Source organism: Rhagoletis zephyria, unplaced genomic scaffold (genome assembly GCF_001687245.7).
Source record: "Rhagoletis zephyria isolate East Lansing unplaced genomic scaffold, Rhagoletis_zephyria_1.1 Rzeph_scaffold_00350, whole genome shotgun sequence".
Taxonomy (NCBI): domain Eukaryota; kingdom Metazoa; phylum Arthropoda; class Insecta; order Diptera; family Tephritidae; genus Rhagoletis; species Rhagoletis zephyria.
The window spans coordinates 81522-95910 of record NW_016157434.1 but is presented as its reverse complement, the minus strand read 5'-3'; the positions used below and the strand labels follow the sequence as shown (position 1 = coordinate 95910).

Below are 14389 nucleotides of genomic sequence, written 5' to 3'. Positions count from 1 at the left end.
CGATAATGATGAAATTATATCGATAAACACATACATGCATACATGTAAACATTTATATCAATAACGATATCGATAACTATGTATCCATATTAGTCCTTCTACTCCTGTAAGTTGCTGTTTTACAATTTTGCTTAATTTTCGTTTCGATGCTTTGAAAGATTTTCTAGCATTTTTTTCGGGGCCGTTGGGGATCTTTTCGCGACATTTTGGAACTCTTCATGTTTTAGGATTTTTCGGAAACTTTTGTGGATTTTTCGAAACTTTTCTGATTTCTTTAGCGACTTTACCGGGTAATAAGTAGTTTATTTTTTTGTGGCTCTTTCAGGTTCCTTCGAGACTTTTCAGAATTTTTGCCAGGCCTTTCGATATGAAAAAGCTTTGCGATTATTTACATGTTTGGATGCTTTTTAAGATTTTCCAGAGGTTTTGTCGGGAACTTGTGGGATTTTTTGCGAGATTTCTTTAGGACCTCTTGGGTTCTTATTGTATTTTTTAGCAGTAACGATACAATATTATCGATAACTCCAACGATAAATATTTCTGGAATATATTTATCGGGATATTTAAAACGACAAATATAAATAAATGTCGATCATGATGAAATAGTATCGATAAACACATCATTCGAAACAATCTTATTTGTACCAATTAGCATTTGTACAAATATTTCTGTGGTATATTTTGCGCATTATGCATATGAACGTATGTATTTATATCAAAAAACATATCGATAACAAAATATTCACATAAGATTCTACTGCTGAAAGTTTTAGATCTTTGCTTAATTTGTGACCACAGTAAACAGAAGAACTTAAATCTTTGGTTTTCTACAATGAAGGCAAATGTTGGGGGACGACATCTATCATGTTTTGGTGATGCAAAAAATTTATACACTTAGGTCTCTTTTTATGCGGATTTGAATTTATGCGGTTTTTCAAACCATTATTTCGCGGTAGCGATTTTGCTTTTTTGAGAATTTTTATTAATTTTTTCAGTGTGTAAAAGACAATGCTTCTGATAAATAAATTGTCTTTGTATTCTTACATAATAATAATAATAATAGATTGGCGCTTACACATAAGTGGAGCTTCTCCTCCAATTTGTGGTGTGCGCCTTGATGTCACACAAAGGGGAGGGACCTACAGTTTTAAGCCGACTCCGAACGGCGATTGTATTTTTACGAGAAGCTGTTTTTAATGGCAGAAATACACTCGGAGGTTTTTTCCAATTTTTTTTTATGTATTCTTACATAATTCAGGTATTTATTGTGGTATTTTTATTTATTTATTTTTTTTTGGTTAAAATACAGATAAAATTTTATTTATTTCATTAATGTTCGGTTTTACATGGAATAATAAGTGTTGAAGTGAAGAAATAAATAGTTTTTTTTTGCTCAATAATGCCTCACTGGATTTTTTTATGCGGTTTTTTAGAATTTTTTACATGGAGTATCTGAATTTATGCGGTTTTTGAAAATGCTGGAACGCATCCCCTCTTTTTGTATGGAAGTAAAGAACTTTTTTATGCGGACTTTTTTTATGCGGCTTTCTGAGGAACGCATGTACCGCATAAAAAGAGACCTAAGTGTAATGGGAATTTTAATTAATTTTAACCGACCGGAAGTCAACAGGCAGGCGCATTCCTAATTCCAAATGAAAATCCAGTTTCAATGGTATCCAAAGCAGGCCTCGGGATACTTAAACTCAATTCAGGGGTATTGAATGGAAAAATTTGAACCAAATTTTCGTAGTAGACTTACATTTTGTCTACTAAGTTGGTGGTCGACTGACTGAGCCAAAAGACTTCCATTAAGTGTGACTTATTTATTCCTTTCAATTTACACTTTTCAAAACATATTTTGCTTCTTCATTTTTTGGCTTCAGAGAAAGGTAACAACGTACAAAAGAGTGTACCCATGGAAACGCATGTGTGCATAGAAAAAAGCTTAAGAAGCGCAAAAACAAAGCAACGCGAATTCAATTCAGATAACAAAGTTAAGTAACCTGTCGTTGATTTGTCTACAGTGCAAATAAATGCATACCTGCATGCATATAGGGTGGTCCAAAAATGCATTTGAAAAAGTAGTCGGAATTTTTATGCTCACACCCCCTAGGATTGTTCTATACCGAAAAAAAGTACACCCCTATTTTTTATTTTGAAATCAAAAAATATTCAGAGGCCGCTCAAAGCGGGAGGGGTGGCTCGGCTGCAATAAAAAATCGTTTGTAATAAAAAATGGTTAAATAAACAATTGAGTTTTGTTATTCGAAGTCTCCTGAAGAAAACCAGAGATTTCCGATCAAAAAATATTGATTTTCAAGAATTCTATACCATTTCTACGAAAAGTTGTTTTTTCCATATAAAAATACATGGAAAACTTTGAGCACTTTTAGCGACCTCTAAATATTTTTTTGATTTCAAAATAAAAAAAATAAGGGTATACTTTTTTTCGATATAGTACAATCCTAGGGGGTGAGAGCATTACCATTCCTACTTTACTGTTTTATGGACCACCCCAATGTGCATACATATGCATGTATATAAACGAAGTATAAAGCACAAGACAATGCCGCCACAGACCAGATACACAAATAAATACACTATGCATTCACTACAATTAGCCGCCATGTGGAGATGCTGTTTGAGTGAAGAGGAGCTGAACTGAGCTTTGTTGGTGGTAAACAAGCGTGGCTTTAAAAAAAAAATATCCGCCAATATAAACCAGCCAAACCAGTTTCCACTTTTGGATAACAAAAAATACAATACTCGTGCATGCATACATAAAAAGTGAACGAAAAGTGCAAGACGCTTTAGGAATTTCGTGATTGTACATACAAAAGTAAGCGCGGTCAAACACAAATTTTTGTACGTTCAAAAACTTTCAAAGTCGGATGCTGTACTGCTACAGGAAATAAGTGGCTGCAAACGTTGACCTGTTGCGAATTTAAATATATTTTTTTTTTATACTTCATATTGATTTTTCATATCTCTATATTTTTTAAGCAAAAACTGCAAATGTTTAAAAAAATTCATAATGGTCGGTTATATAATATTCGCCAAATTCATTTGATAACTTCTATAGTTTATGCAGCACTGCAGCACATTTGTGGGCTTCAAAAGTTCATGCGAAACAACAACAAGGGTTTGCCAAGATTTTTATTTATATGAAATTCATAAAAATTTGCATGATCAAGAGCAGATGCCTACCCACACATTGGCCAAGGTAGACCCGTGATGATACCAAAGGCGATACCGATCCCTTTCAATGTTATGAACTCACTTTGTAGATGCTAATAACTCTTTATTTAGCAAATAATTAAAATTGATTTTTTACCTAAGCGATAAACCGAAGGCAAATACGATTACGAAAAGCAACAGGGTAAGCGATACGAAGGCAAATACGAATTCGAATGCGGATACTTAACCAATGCCGTTGATATCTATGTATAAATATCGATAACTATAAAATTTACGTTATCGATACCAATAAGTGTATATTTAACTGTAAATGTGTAAATCCACGTAGATGCCGATTTATATGACTCCATATTGTTTATCAATAATACTAATTGATACGAATATCGATAAAATTTGTTCGGAACTATTGATGATTTTTTTCGGGTCTTTTAGGAAATCTTTTCGCTTTATTTTTCGGATCTTCTTTTGGGACTTTTTCAGATTCTTCCAGTTTGAGTTTTATGTGTTTTTTTCGGGATCTTTCCGGACTTTTCAACAATTTTGCGAGATATTGCGGGATGAAATTTCGCATGATTATTTGAGACTTTTAAATATGTCCTAGCGATTTTTCCGGGACCTTAGAAAATTTTTTTTACACTTTTCGGTATTATTAGTGCTTTACTTTAAATTTTTTTTTAGAAATTTATAAATTTTCCTGGACTCTTCTGAATAAATTTTAGAGTTTTTTTGCATTATTCATTTATTTTTTTTTTCCTGATTTTTTAAGCATCTTTTGGGACTTTTCTGGATTTCTTTGGAATTTCTCTGAATTCATGTTGTTGTATTTTTCGGGATTATTTGGAACATTTCAGAATTTTTTCCGAGATCTTTCGGAATGAAATTCTCTTGATTATTAGGGTCTTATCGATACTTTTCACGATTTTCTAGCGGCTTTTCGGTACCGTTACTTTTCAGATTTTTTTTTACTTTTGGGATTCTTTCTGGACTTTTATGGATGTCTTGAAATTCTTCGGGTTGTATTTTTCGCAACTTTTCAGTATTTTTTCAGACCTTTCGGCATGAAATTCTGCCTGATTATTCTGGTCTTTTCGAGACTTTTCAAGTTTTTCTAGCTGCTTTTCGGGGTCGTTCAGAATGCTTTCGAAACTTTATGGGATTCTTCAAGTTTTATATAATTTACAGAATTTTTTGGAAACTTTTAAGATTTTTTCTGGATTTCTTTGGAGCTTTTCGAAATTAAGTTCAATTTTTCAATATCTTTCTGAACTTTTCATATTTTTTCGAGACCTTTCGAGAAGACTTTCCGATCTAAAAGTACATTTAGAATTTTTTTTTGCCCAAAATTTACTTATTATTTTCGGCTCAAAACTAACATTAAAAGTCAGAAGAAAATATTTTTTTTAATAACTAAGCCTGTTTTCATTATTAAGCTCTCATCTATAGTCATTAATAAGTAACTAAGCTGGATTTTGTTATTAGTCTGTAACGAAATTTTTTTTGATTAAAAAACGGTCTCAAGCTCAATAAAAATTGTTGAATATAAATAAAAAAGTGTAACATTTTTTAAATCTGATATTTCAAAACTTTTACCGAAAAGTCTATTTAAGTAGGCGCAAGAAAAGCATAAAAAATTATAAATCATCGACGAATTAAGCCTGAAATCCCCATCTAGCACATAACAATTACTTAAAAAAAGGGAAAATCTTCTATATGGCTAATTAAAATATTCATAAATTTGTATAAGCCGCGACTTTGTTTATTCAATTATTATTAATGACACTTGTCTTTTAGGCTTTAGCTCTTATCAAGAACACAAAGCTATGCGCACGCTTTGGTTTTGAATGCTAGCACAAAAAAAAGGAGAATTTTCAATACCTGAAAGGTATGCCCAAGTAAGTGCCCAAGTAAGCTCCAATTGCTCAAAATGCGTGCTAAGTATGTATGTATGTATGTGAGTAGTTGTGCACGGCGTATTTTGCTTACATATTTGCGCATTTGCAATTATTTTCTTTTTCTCCCACACTTATTTCGAAGAAGAAGAAGAATTTTAGTCGCGGAAATGCGCTTAATGGATTCAACGTCTACCACACGGTGCATATAATACATACATATATACATACATACATATCGTCGTTTAAAGTACAAAACCGCGTATCAACAAAATGCAAAACCGCGTATGTGAGGTTGCATAAATTATTTTCTAGAAAATAAAAGCACTCATATTTCAAAATGGTTCTCTTTTTTTTATAAGGCAATCCCATTTCTGACTGGTATATTTCGGCACGAATGGATAAGGATTGAGCCAAGTGCTTGTGTGAGCAAATCCAATTTTTGGCAGTTACGCGGTTTTGCAGAATGACGATACGCGGTTTTGTACTTTAAACGACAATATGTATGTATGTACTTATGTATGCCCATCTTCTACCTCTACTGACCGCCCGCCTCCCTCACGGTCCTTTGTACGCTGCTTAACTCCTTTGCTCCACAATATTTTCACAAACTGGATTTTTACTGCGCTGTTTATTCCCCTTCGTCAGTTCCATTCCATTTTTGTTCTTTCTTTAATTTTTGCCCTGCCAACGACATTCCTTGGCATCGTTTTTGCTCTACATGGAAAACATCAGAGCATCTTGCAGGCAGAAACCAAAAACAAAACAAAAACAAGCAAGGCAAATGTGAACAATGAAAAATTGTTTCGCATTTCGTTGCACCGAAAGCGAAGCAGAAAAGGAGGCTTATCCTTGCTTATCCTTCGTGCTTTATGGGAGTATGTACGAGTATGTAAGTATGTCACAGTTGTTAGCCGATGAAATGAGTACACATACCTACTCCCGATTCGTCGCCAACGCCGCACCTGTGCACCAATTTGCTGACTACATACCACTCCACTGCTGAGGATCATATTCCTTGAGGGTTGCGCAGCAACAGTCGGAGTAGCAGCAGGTATTGAGTTAAGTGGAGCAGTGTTTTTTTCCAGCATTGCTTTGAAGGTTGTTGTTGCGTTCATCGTTGCTGGTGGTTTTTCTTTTTTTTTGTATTTTTTTTTACTCACTTTTTACCATTGCAAATGTATTCAGCGGTGGTAGTAATCATTATTTGTTGTTTTTAATTGTGGTGCCAGAAGTTGCGGTGGCTTTTGAGTTTGTACTTTATGGCTACGCGACTCGCTAACATTTCGCCTTTTAATGTTTTGTTTTAGGTATGTATGTATGTTGCTCAGTACGTTGAAGTAAATGGTATAAAAGTAAGAAGATGGAGCATGAATGCCTGTCTCCGTTTACAGACGTGGGTGTGACGTCGGAATCACAGAAGTCATCGTCATCGTCGTCGTCAAACTCAATTCAAAGTTCATTTGACAGCGGTAATTGAGATTAAGCTTTGCGTACTGAAGCAGAGTTATTGGCACAGACAAACTAGCTAACGAATGCAAACATACAAACATTTGTATATGTATTTATATCCTGCAGTGAAAGCCCTCTAAGCTAGCTTACTACGCACTAGTTTGCTTCCCAGCTCAACTTGTTACCCTTCCCACATTTTCCTATATTAACAACTGGTATTTTTAGCGAAATTTAAATTGCCTGCCACTACGCAAACTTTTCACCCTCCGCCTCATACTAGTTGAAGGGTAGGCTGTCTATGCATACCAGTTCTAATAAGCGAGTCTGCCATTTGAGTCGTGCTGCTATAGTCGAGGAGGAAAGCGTTGGCGTCCTATTTGAAAGGTCCATGGTTCATATCCCAAAACAGTAGTACGGTCACAAAAAAAAAATCTGTGGGTTCTGGAATCGGCGCCAACTAGAAAACAAGAGTGGATCAACCGTCTAGTTTGTAAGCCATAGATATTTGGAGAAGGAAAACTACTACCGAACCACCGAACTGACAAGGGGCAGATGAGCAAAAAACTACAATCGCGACAGGAAGAATGAATGTAACTACAACAATGCAGAAGCGACGAACCCGCACACGCTAAGAGGGGAAGAAGCGAAGCGATGAACGGACGCATATGTAAGCAAATCGAAGAGATAAGCACAAAGAAGAAGTAGAAGACGAAGAGAAGATCCAAGACCGCTGAGAACCGAAGGAACCGGGCGAAAAAATGCAATATTGGACCCTAATCCAGTATGATTAGAGATGGCGGTGGAAACTCCCACGTGCAATATTTCCAGAACATTCGGTATGGGAAAAGTAGTACAAAAATGTTAACTCATTGCTTCCCTGCAAGAATTGTGTGATGGAAACTAACACATTCTCATTTATCTTACTAACGCATTTGCAAATTTTGCGTTAGTTAAAAAGAGACCATTAAATAAGCCCATAAGTTGGAGGAAGACGGAAGATCACATGTACACAAATGTTTACATCACATTTTTCATATTGCTCTTAAAAAGTTGATAGAAGTACTTGATTGAGATCTCCATCACCAGTGATTATCACATGATCAATCAAATGACTATCACTGTTCTTGTAGGGTTGGTACGAGTTAGACATGGGTGATAGCGCAATTTTTATGGCGCTAGCTCAATAGCGCCGGCGCCACCTATGGTGTCAGCGCACTAACTCAACCGCAATAGCGCAGTGTACTGATTTGAACATGGCGCCATTTGAGTGTCACCACAGTACCCATCGTTATACAGTGTCATACACAACACAGTGGTGTCATGCCTATTATTTCTTTTCTATTTCTATTTTCTATTTTTCGCTGAGCAACGCTTGTACCGCCAACCGAATTTAGCTGCTAGGAATTTAGTAAATGCCACGATATTTTCAACGTTCTTGAGTAACGCTTTAAGTTTGCCAATATACCTAAGGCCCTGTCTCCACAGGAAAACACTGATGTCGTGATAACCATGCCACAAAATATATTTCCAATGGAGACCGCCTATTTCTCATGGGCTGCAATATATGTCAGCGCTTATTGCTTGACATCTATTGCAGGCGTGCTGGTGGTAACATCGATGATTTTCGATATTAAATCAAAATAAAAATCTGTTCCCTACTGGATTATTTATGATCAAGTTTTAGGAAATTATTCAGCAAATTTTTTTAAAGATTTAAATGTTTTTAAACACCGAAATTGAGAGAATGTTGTCTGGTGGCGTCATTCCAAGACATCAAAGCGCCCACACACAAAAACTTGCAATCATATTGCTCGTCAAAATGACAGTTGGTAGGCCATCGATGTTTGCCTGTGGAATTCTGCGACAAGTTTCTGGCGTTCTCACCAATTAAAAGCAAAAAACAAAGAATTTAGGCGAATTGTGGTTTGTCTCATGTTTTTCTTCGCGTTAATGGTAAAAAATCGCTTGAAGTCCTTGATCGATCGATGCGAGATATGCAATGAACCGTTCAACCATTCGGGAATGCATTGCTCGCAGGAGATTTTACGCAAATATTGCCTGTAATTTTTCGATCGCCACCAGCAGGCGAGATAAATGCTTGCCTGAAATATTCAACATTGTAGCAACACGAACATAGATTGGAGTTGACTACGTATGTGTGTGTCCAGCTACAGAACGATCTAACAGCCGAGGTATTTTCGGGACAATTACTAGCTATTGGAAGGCGATGAGAGATCAGGACGAATTTGATTGCCTCATAACTTATGTAACTTAGAAAAGATCGAAAGGAGGGCTGATCGAACGCTTCTTAATATTCAAATTAATTATAGAAATCACGATTGGCTCAGTGAACGAGTTATTCGTGCCACGAAGAATAAGGTTGTCTACCAACTCATATATGTACGTCAATAAACATCGTTGTGAAAAAAAGAAGCAGTTAATTATCCAACGGAATTTTTGAACTCGATTGATCTTCCCGGGAAGACCCCACATACTGAAACTAAAAATAAGTGCGCCAAACATCATATCGCGGAATATTTAACAGCCAAAACTCTACAACGGCACGCGACTCGAAGTTAGGAAATTGTTGAAGAACGTAGTGGAAGCAAAGATTTTAACGTGGCCCTTCAAAGGGGAAGAATTCCCATGATTTCAACCGATACACCATTTCAATTTAAGAGATTTCAGTTCACAATCAATAAAGCTGAAGTTCACTCTTTGGAAAAGTGTGGTAGACACAAGAATTGCAAAATTAAACCTATATGAAACGTATGCTTTGTTTCGTTAATTTTTTATCATTAATGTAACAGGGATATGCCACAGCAAAGCGTGGCAGGGTACAGCTGGATTCATACAAAAAATTCTTTTTCAATTTTGTCTCTGTTAAAATTTGAATTTTTTCATCAAAAAATCAAAAAATCTAGATTCTAGAATGATGAATTAATTTATCAGAACTTATAAGGGCTATCGAAAAGAGATGTATATATGGAGAATTTTATTTGCTTTCAATTGCCGTATCACGTATTACGATTTCACAATTGGTTCGTAAGATATAGGTGATTAAGTGGACCCACTCTTTTGTTTTTAAACTGAATAACGGTAAATTTCAAATATTTCGAAAACGTATCCACAAAGAAAAAAGTTAACTCAATTTTAGGGGTCAGAGCGATTCTACATACAAACTGGATAGTGGCGTCTGGAGAACAAAAACAAAATTTAAATTTGTGATCCAGTTGTATCAACATGTTTTATTAATAAAGCAAAAAACTTAGTGTATGCTAAAATTTCGTGCTTTAACACTTTATTTCGCATCCTTTTTTCTCAAGAACCCTTTTTCTAAACCGATATTACTTAACTATTTCTCTTCGAATTAAGGGAGGGTTTTAACCCCTAAACCCCCCGTCCCGGTCCTTCGTGGATCCGCCACTGATCCGCTACTCTAAAAACTCTTATATATGTAGTTGTCATATAAAGTTTACAATAGTATAAATTCCTGCTGATAATTACTTTTGAATTTTGAGATTTGAAATACCGTCACTAAAATGTAAATATCTAAGCCAATTGGTTGGTTAGACATGGTGATCGAACTTACCCTCTGCATTTCAGAAGATGTAAAGCATAATATTCAAGTGGTTTTATAACAGCCTTCAGCGGCTTTTACTTTTCCCACTCATTAATTTATTTTTTAACTTAGCGAAACGACGAATTTTCAGTATAAATTTACTTATACCAATGCAGACATAAGTTGCGTTAAGACCTCTGAATGTATGGCGAAATAAGTGTAATTTTTGGTTTATAAGGACAATTTGCAACTATGCAACTATTTGCGAGTGCTATGAGCAATCTTTTAAATTAAATTTAAGTTTTTTAAAATAGCGTTCTCAAATAGACGGCGTCGACTTACTTTTATTTTGGTTTCCATATATTTATTGCTTTAATAAATGCAATTTCTATTTGAATGTATTGTCAGGAATGCATTCCAAGCACCATTAAGTATTTTAAAAACAAATAAAATTTTGTCTTTCATCCAGCTAGATCTGCTATCCGAACCACTGTCGAATGCTCCCTTGAGGGACACCAGATTTAGCTATGAAAGGTACCGACGTTCCCACTACAGTCGGGTCTACGTAACCGGAACGACCCAGATTTATATCTGGCCAAGGACTGTCACTCCAGCAACACTCTCCAAAAATCCTTTGGGGAACTTGTATGCTGCTACAACAACAACAACATGAAAGGTTCCGACGAGACGTTATCTAGCATCATAACACATTGTCTATTATACAGATAGGACTTAAACCAGTTAATAATACAAGAATGATGACCAAACAGAGATAACTTTTGGATAAGCATATTATGGGACACTTTATCCAATGGTTTTGAGAAATCGGTATAAATTTAGTCAAACTGATGACCCTTTTGCAATGAAGAAATACAGTACTCATTGAAAACTGCTAGGTTCGAAATAGTAGAACGTACACAAAACCGCGTAACGTGGTTCTGCAAAACCTCGTAACTGACATCTGTGCCAAAAAACATATTTGCTCACCGGAAGCTCCTGGCATCAAGCTCTTATCCATTCATACTAAAATATCGATACTTAGAAACAAGAAGAAGAGATAATTAGTGAAAAGTGATTGAAATAAAACAAGTTTTACTCTCGCCTATAAAATTTGGGCAACCGCACATACTAGGTTTTGCATTTTCTTGATACGCAGTTTTGTAATTTAAACGACTGTATGTATCACTCTTATTACCATTTTTGAAGATACGTATGTAGGTGTGATTGTAGCAAATTTCCCAGCATCAATAAAGGTGCCAGATACAAGTGTACATATGTCGATATCGTTTTTTGGTTTACTTTTTTATCAGCACTTACTTATTTTAAGAAGCTGTCGTAATCGTTAATTCACGTTAACGAATTTCAAAGTTTTCGACCCTGAGACCTTTTCTATGGATGTTTGTTCGTTTGTTCGTAAGCGTGTACACTGTGACCTTTGCATTAAACCCCACACAATGTCAAACACACATTCATACAACCATATGCAGGAATTAGTACGTACATTTGTATGTATGTATGTATGTGTGTATGTATGTACATATGTATGTACGTAATACAGTCTGCATTGCACCCACAGCCCTGACAACCCCTTACACAGCTTGTTACCAGCAATTTTTTGAAGGCCAATACGCGCTGCGCTGTTGGCCCTGAATTTCTTTTTGCATGCGCCTAAAATCTCACAGCGTTAACATTGAAACATCCTCCCATTGCATTGCAAGGAGAAATAAAAATCAATAAAAGCACTGAGCGATAAACAGGACAAGGTAAATGCGAAAACATGTATCTATGTATAAGAAAAAAAACAACAAAAACCAAATAAAAAAAAACAAGCAAAAAGAGAATTTCGAAAATACCAGCAGGCATTCAAAGATACGCCGTTGAACGCCTAAAAGCAGACTATTACTTACATATTTGGGACATAATTTTGATGGAATCTAGAATTTTAACTGTGCTGGGAATTATTTGTTTTAGGCTTACAAAATATTGTAATTTTTTTGCTATGTGCATATTTGCTATAAACATACAAAAAATAGAATAATAATTAAAGATAGACACCAACTTCTTTATTACTTCTTAGTTGGGCCAAATAATTCTCCGACCCTGTATAAGTTAAGGAGTAACTTAAAATAAAACAAGTAATTTTTAGCAAAAAAAAAACCGACTTCAACTCCTATATAAAAAAAATATATATATATATATATCTCATGATCCACTGATCGGATCTCAACCAGATTAGAATGGGACCACCTCTGAGACACTACCTTTCCGATGCAAGAATTATCGAAATCGGTTGACGTGGTCCAAAGTTATGCGGTAACATACATAAAAAAAAATAAAAATAAAAAAAAAAAAATATTCCCACGAACTGATAACCCTTCCTTTTTTGGAAGTCGGTTAAAAATAAAATAAAAATACAAATATATGGTTATAGATATACACGTGTATGTATTTATTAATTTCACTAACCTTATCCGATGGTATTGTCCTGCTCAATTTCTGCGTAATCACAGCACCGCCGCTGCTACTGACCACAGCTGGTGTAGTTACGATGGCAGCATTCACTGTGGAGCCAGCAGCGCCCATAACTCCGACTGCCGAAACCGAACCGGTGCTGGAGCAGCAAGACGACGAAGAGCCAGACGAGCACACCGAAACGTCGGTGTGATGGCGCTTCATGCTGCCCGGCGTGTTCGTAGAAATGGTGGCCACAGCGGTTACAGTGCCGTCAGGGGTCGAGAATGACGTTGATGGCCTTGCAACGCCACGTTGTGAATATGAAGAGTATTGTTGCTGTTGCTGATGTGGATGTGGATGTGGATGCTGCTGCAGTTGGTTATATTGATGATGATGATGATTGTGTTGTGGTTGTGGTTGTTGTTGTTGCTGGTACGGATGTGAATATTGTTGATGCGAATGATGTACAGCAGCCGAAGTGGAGGCCGAGGCCGACACCACTGAAGGCGATGAGGATGTCGATGATGATGGGGTTAGTAGTGAGTGAGTCGATTGATTGTGATTGTTGCCACTGCCACTGCCATAGCCATATCCAGTTCCACTGCCGCTACCACTGCAGTTGCCGTCGTTGCTATTACCATTACTAGTGCCATTGCCGTTACCGTTATTAGTGTTAGCTCCAGCTGTGCCTGACTTCATCGAGGTAACACCAGTGACGCCAGTAAAGGAATTATTCGACGAGGACGAAGATGAATGGGTGCGATGACGGCTAAATTGAGTAAATTGAGTGTTGCCCGAATTGGTGTGATGATGGCTAGCGCCGGCGCCAGCGTTGACAACAATAGCTGTGGTCGTATGCTGATGCGGATGATATTGATGTTGTTGAGGTTGATGTTGTTGTTGATGCTGACGTGACTGATGGGGTGCCAATGGAGCGCTGGGGGATGTAGGCGTTTCAACGGACGAAGTTGTCGACATATTGTCTTGCTGCTGCTGCTATTGCTGAAGGTGTTCCCAATGAGTCGTATTTATTTTCGCCTTTTTTATGCTTATTTGTTTGTTATTATTTGTTTTCAATATAACTGCGCGCAAATACTAAAAATATGAACATATTATTGCATGTGCTAGCAACGATCAAGAAAATCGATAACAAGAAAATCAGAATGGCTAGAAAGGAAAATTTTACTAAATTTTAATGCCAAACTGCGTGCAGTTTATTTTCTCTCAAAGAAGAAATACAGTCTAAATCATGACACGTTATTTGTAGCGAAAAAGACACTGCCAAAATTGTTTAATCCCACCACAGATTTGACAGATTTATTTACATAAATAAGCGGGTAAATATGTATGTACGTACATACGTATGTACATATGTATGTATGAATATCAATACAATGCTTCAACGCGCAAATTGCTCTGGCCGTGGGCGCCTGACCATTTTTTTTTTTATTCTCTTGCTATACATACACATACATACAAAAGCAAATAACAAAATAAATATTTCAACATCTCAACACCCTGCAAGCCATTTTTTCAGAGTATTCTGATTTGTATAGAACTTTTTAAAGAGTTCGTAAAGATCTCATAAAATTTTTTGCCGAATTCTTTTACGAAATTTCGGGAGGAAATCGGGAAAGCAACAAGAATAATGCTGCTATGTGAAGAATTTCTGGCAGAATTTTTTCAGAATTTTCTTTATTTTTACAAGTTCGTGTCAACACCTTCATACATATAGTTTTCCTTGAAGATTCGTATAAAAAATCGTTACAGAAATGAGATACTTCTAAATATTTCGTTAAGATTTCGGGAACATTGGTTTGCAAGGCAATTAAAA

General features: G+C 36.1%; 1 protein-coding gene across 1 annotated transcript in view; it reads right to left on the bottom strand.

Annotated features, from left to right (window-relative positions):
- UBL3 (ubiquitin like 3) overlaps nt 1-14042 on the bottom strand; it is a 46447-nt gene extending 32405 nt beyond the window's left edge. The window contains exon 1 of the mRNA XM_017610866.1: nt 12568-14042. Coding sequence (XP_017466355.1) covers nt 12568-13533 — 966 coding nt within the window. The 5' untranslated portion in view covers nt 13534-14042. The remainder of the gene's footprint in view (nt 1-12567) is intronic.
- Nucleotides 14043-14389: the final 347 nt, after the last annotated feature.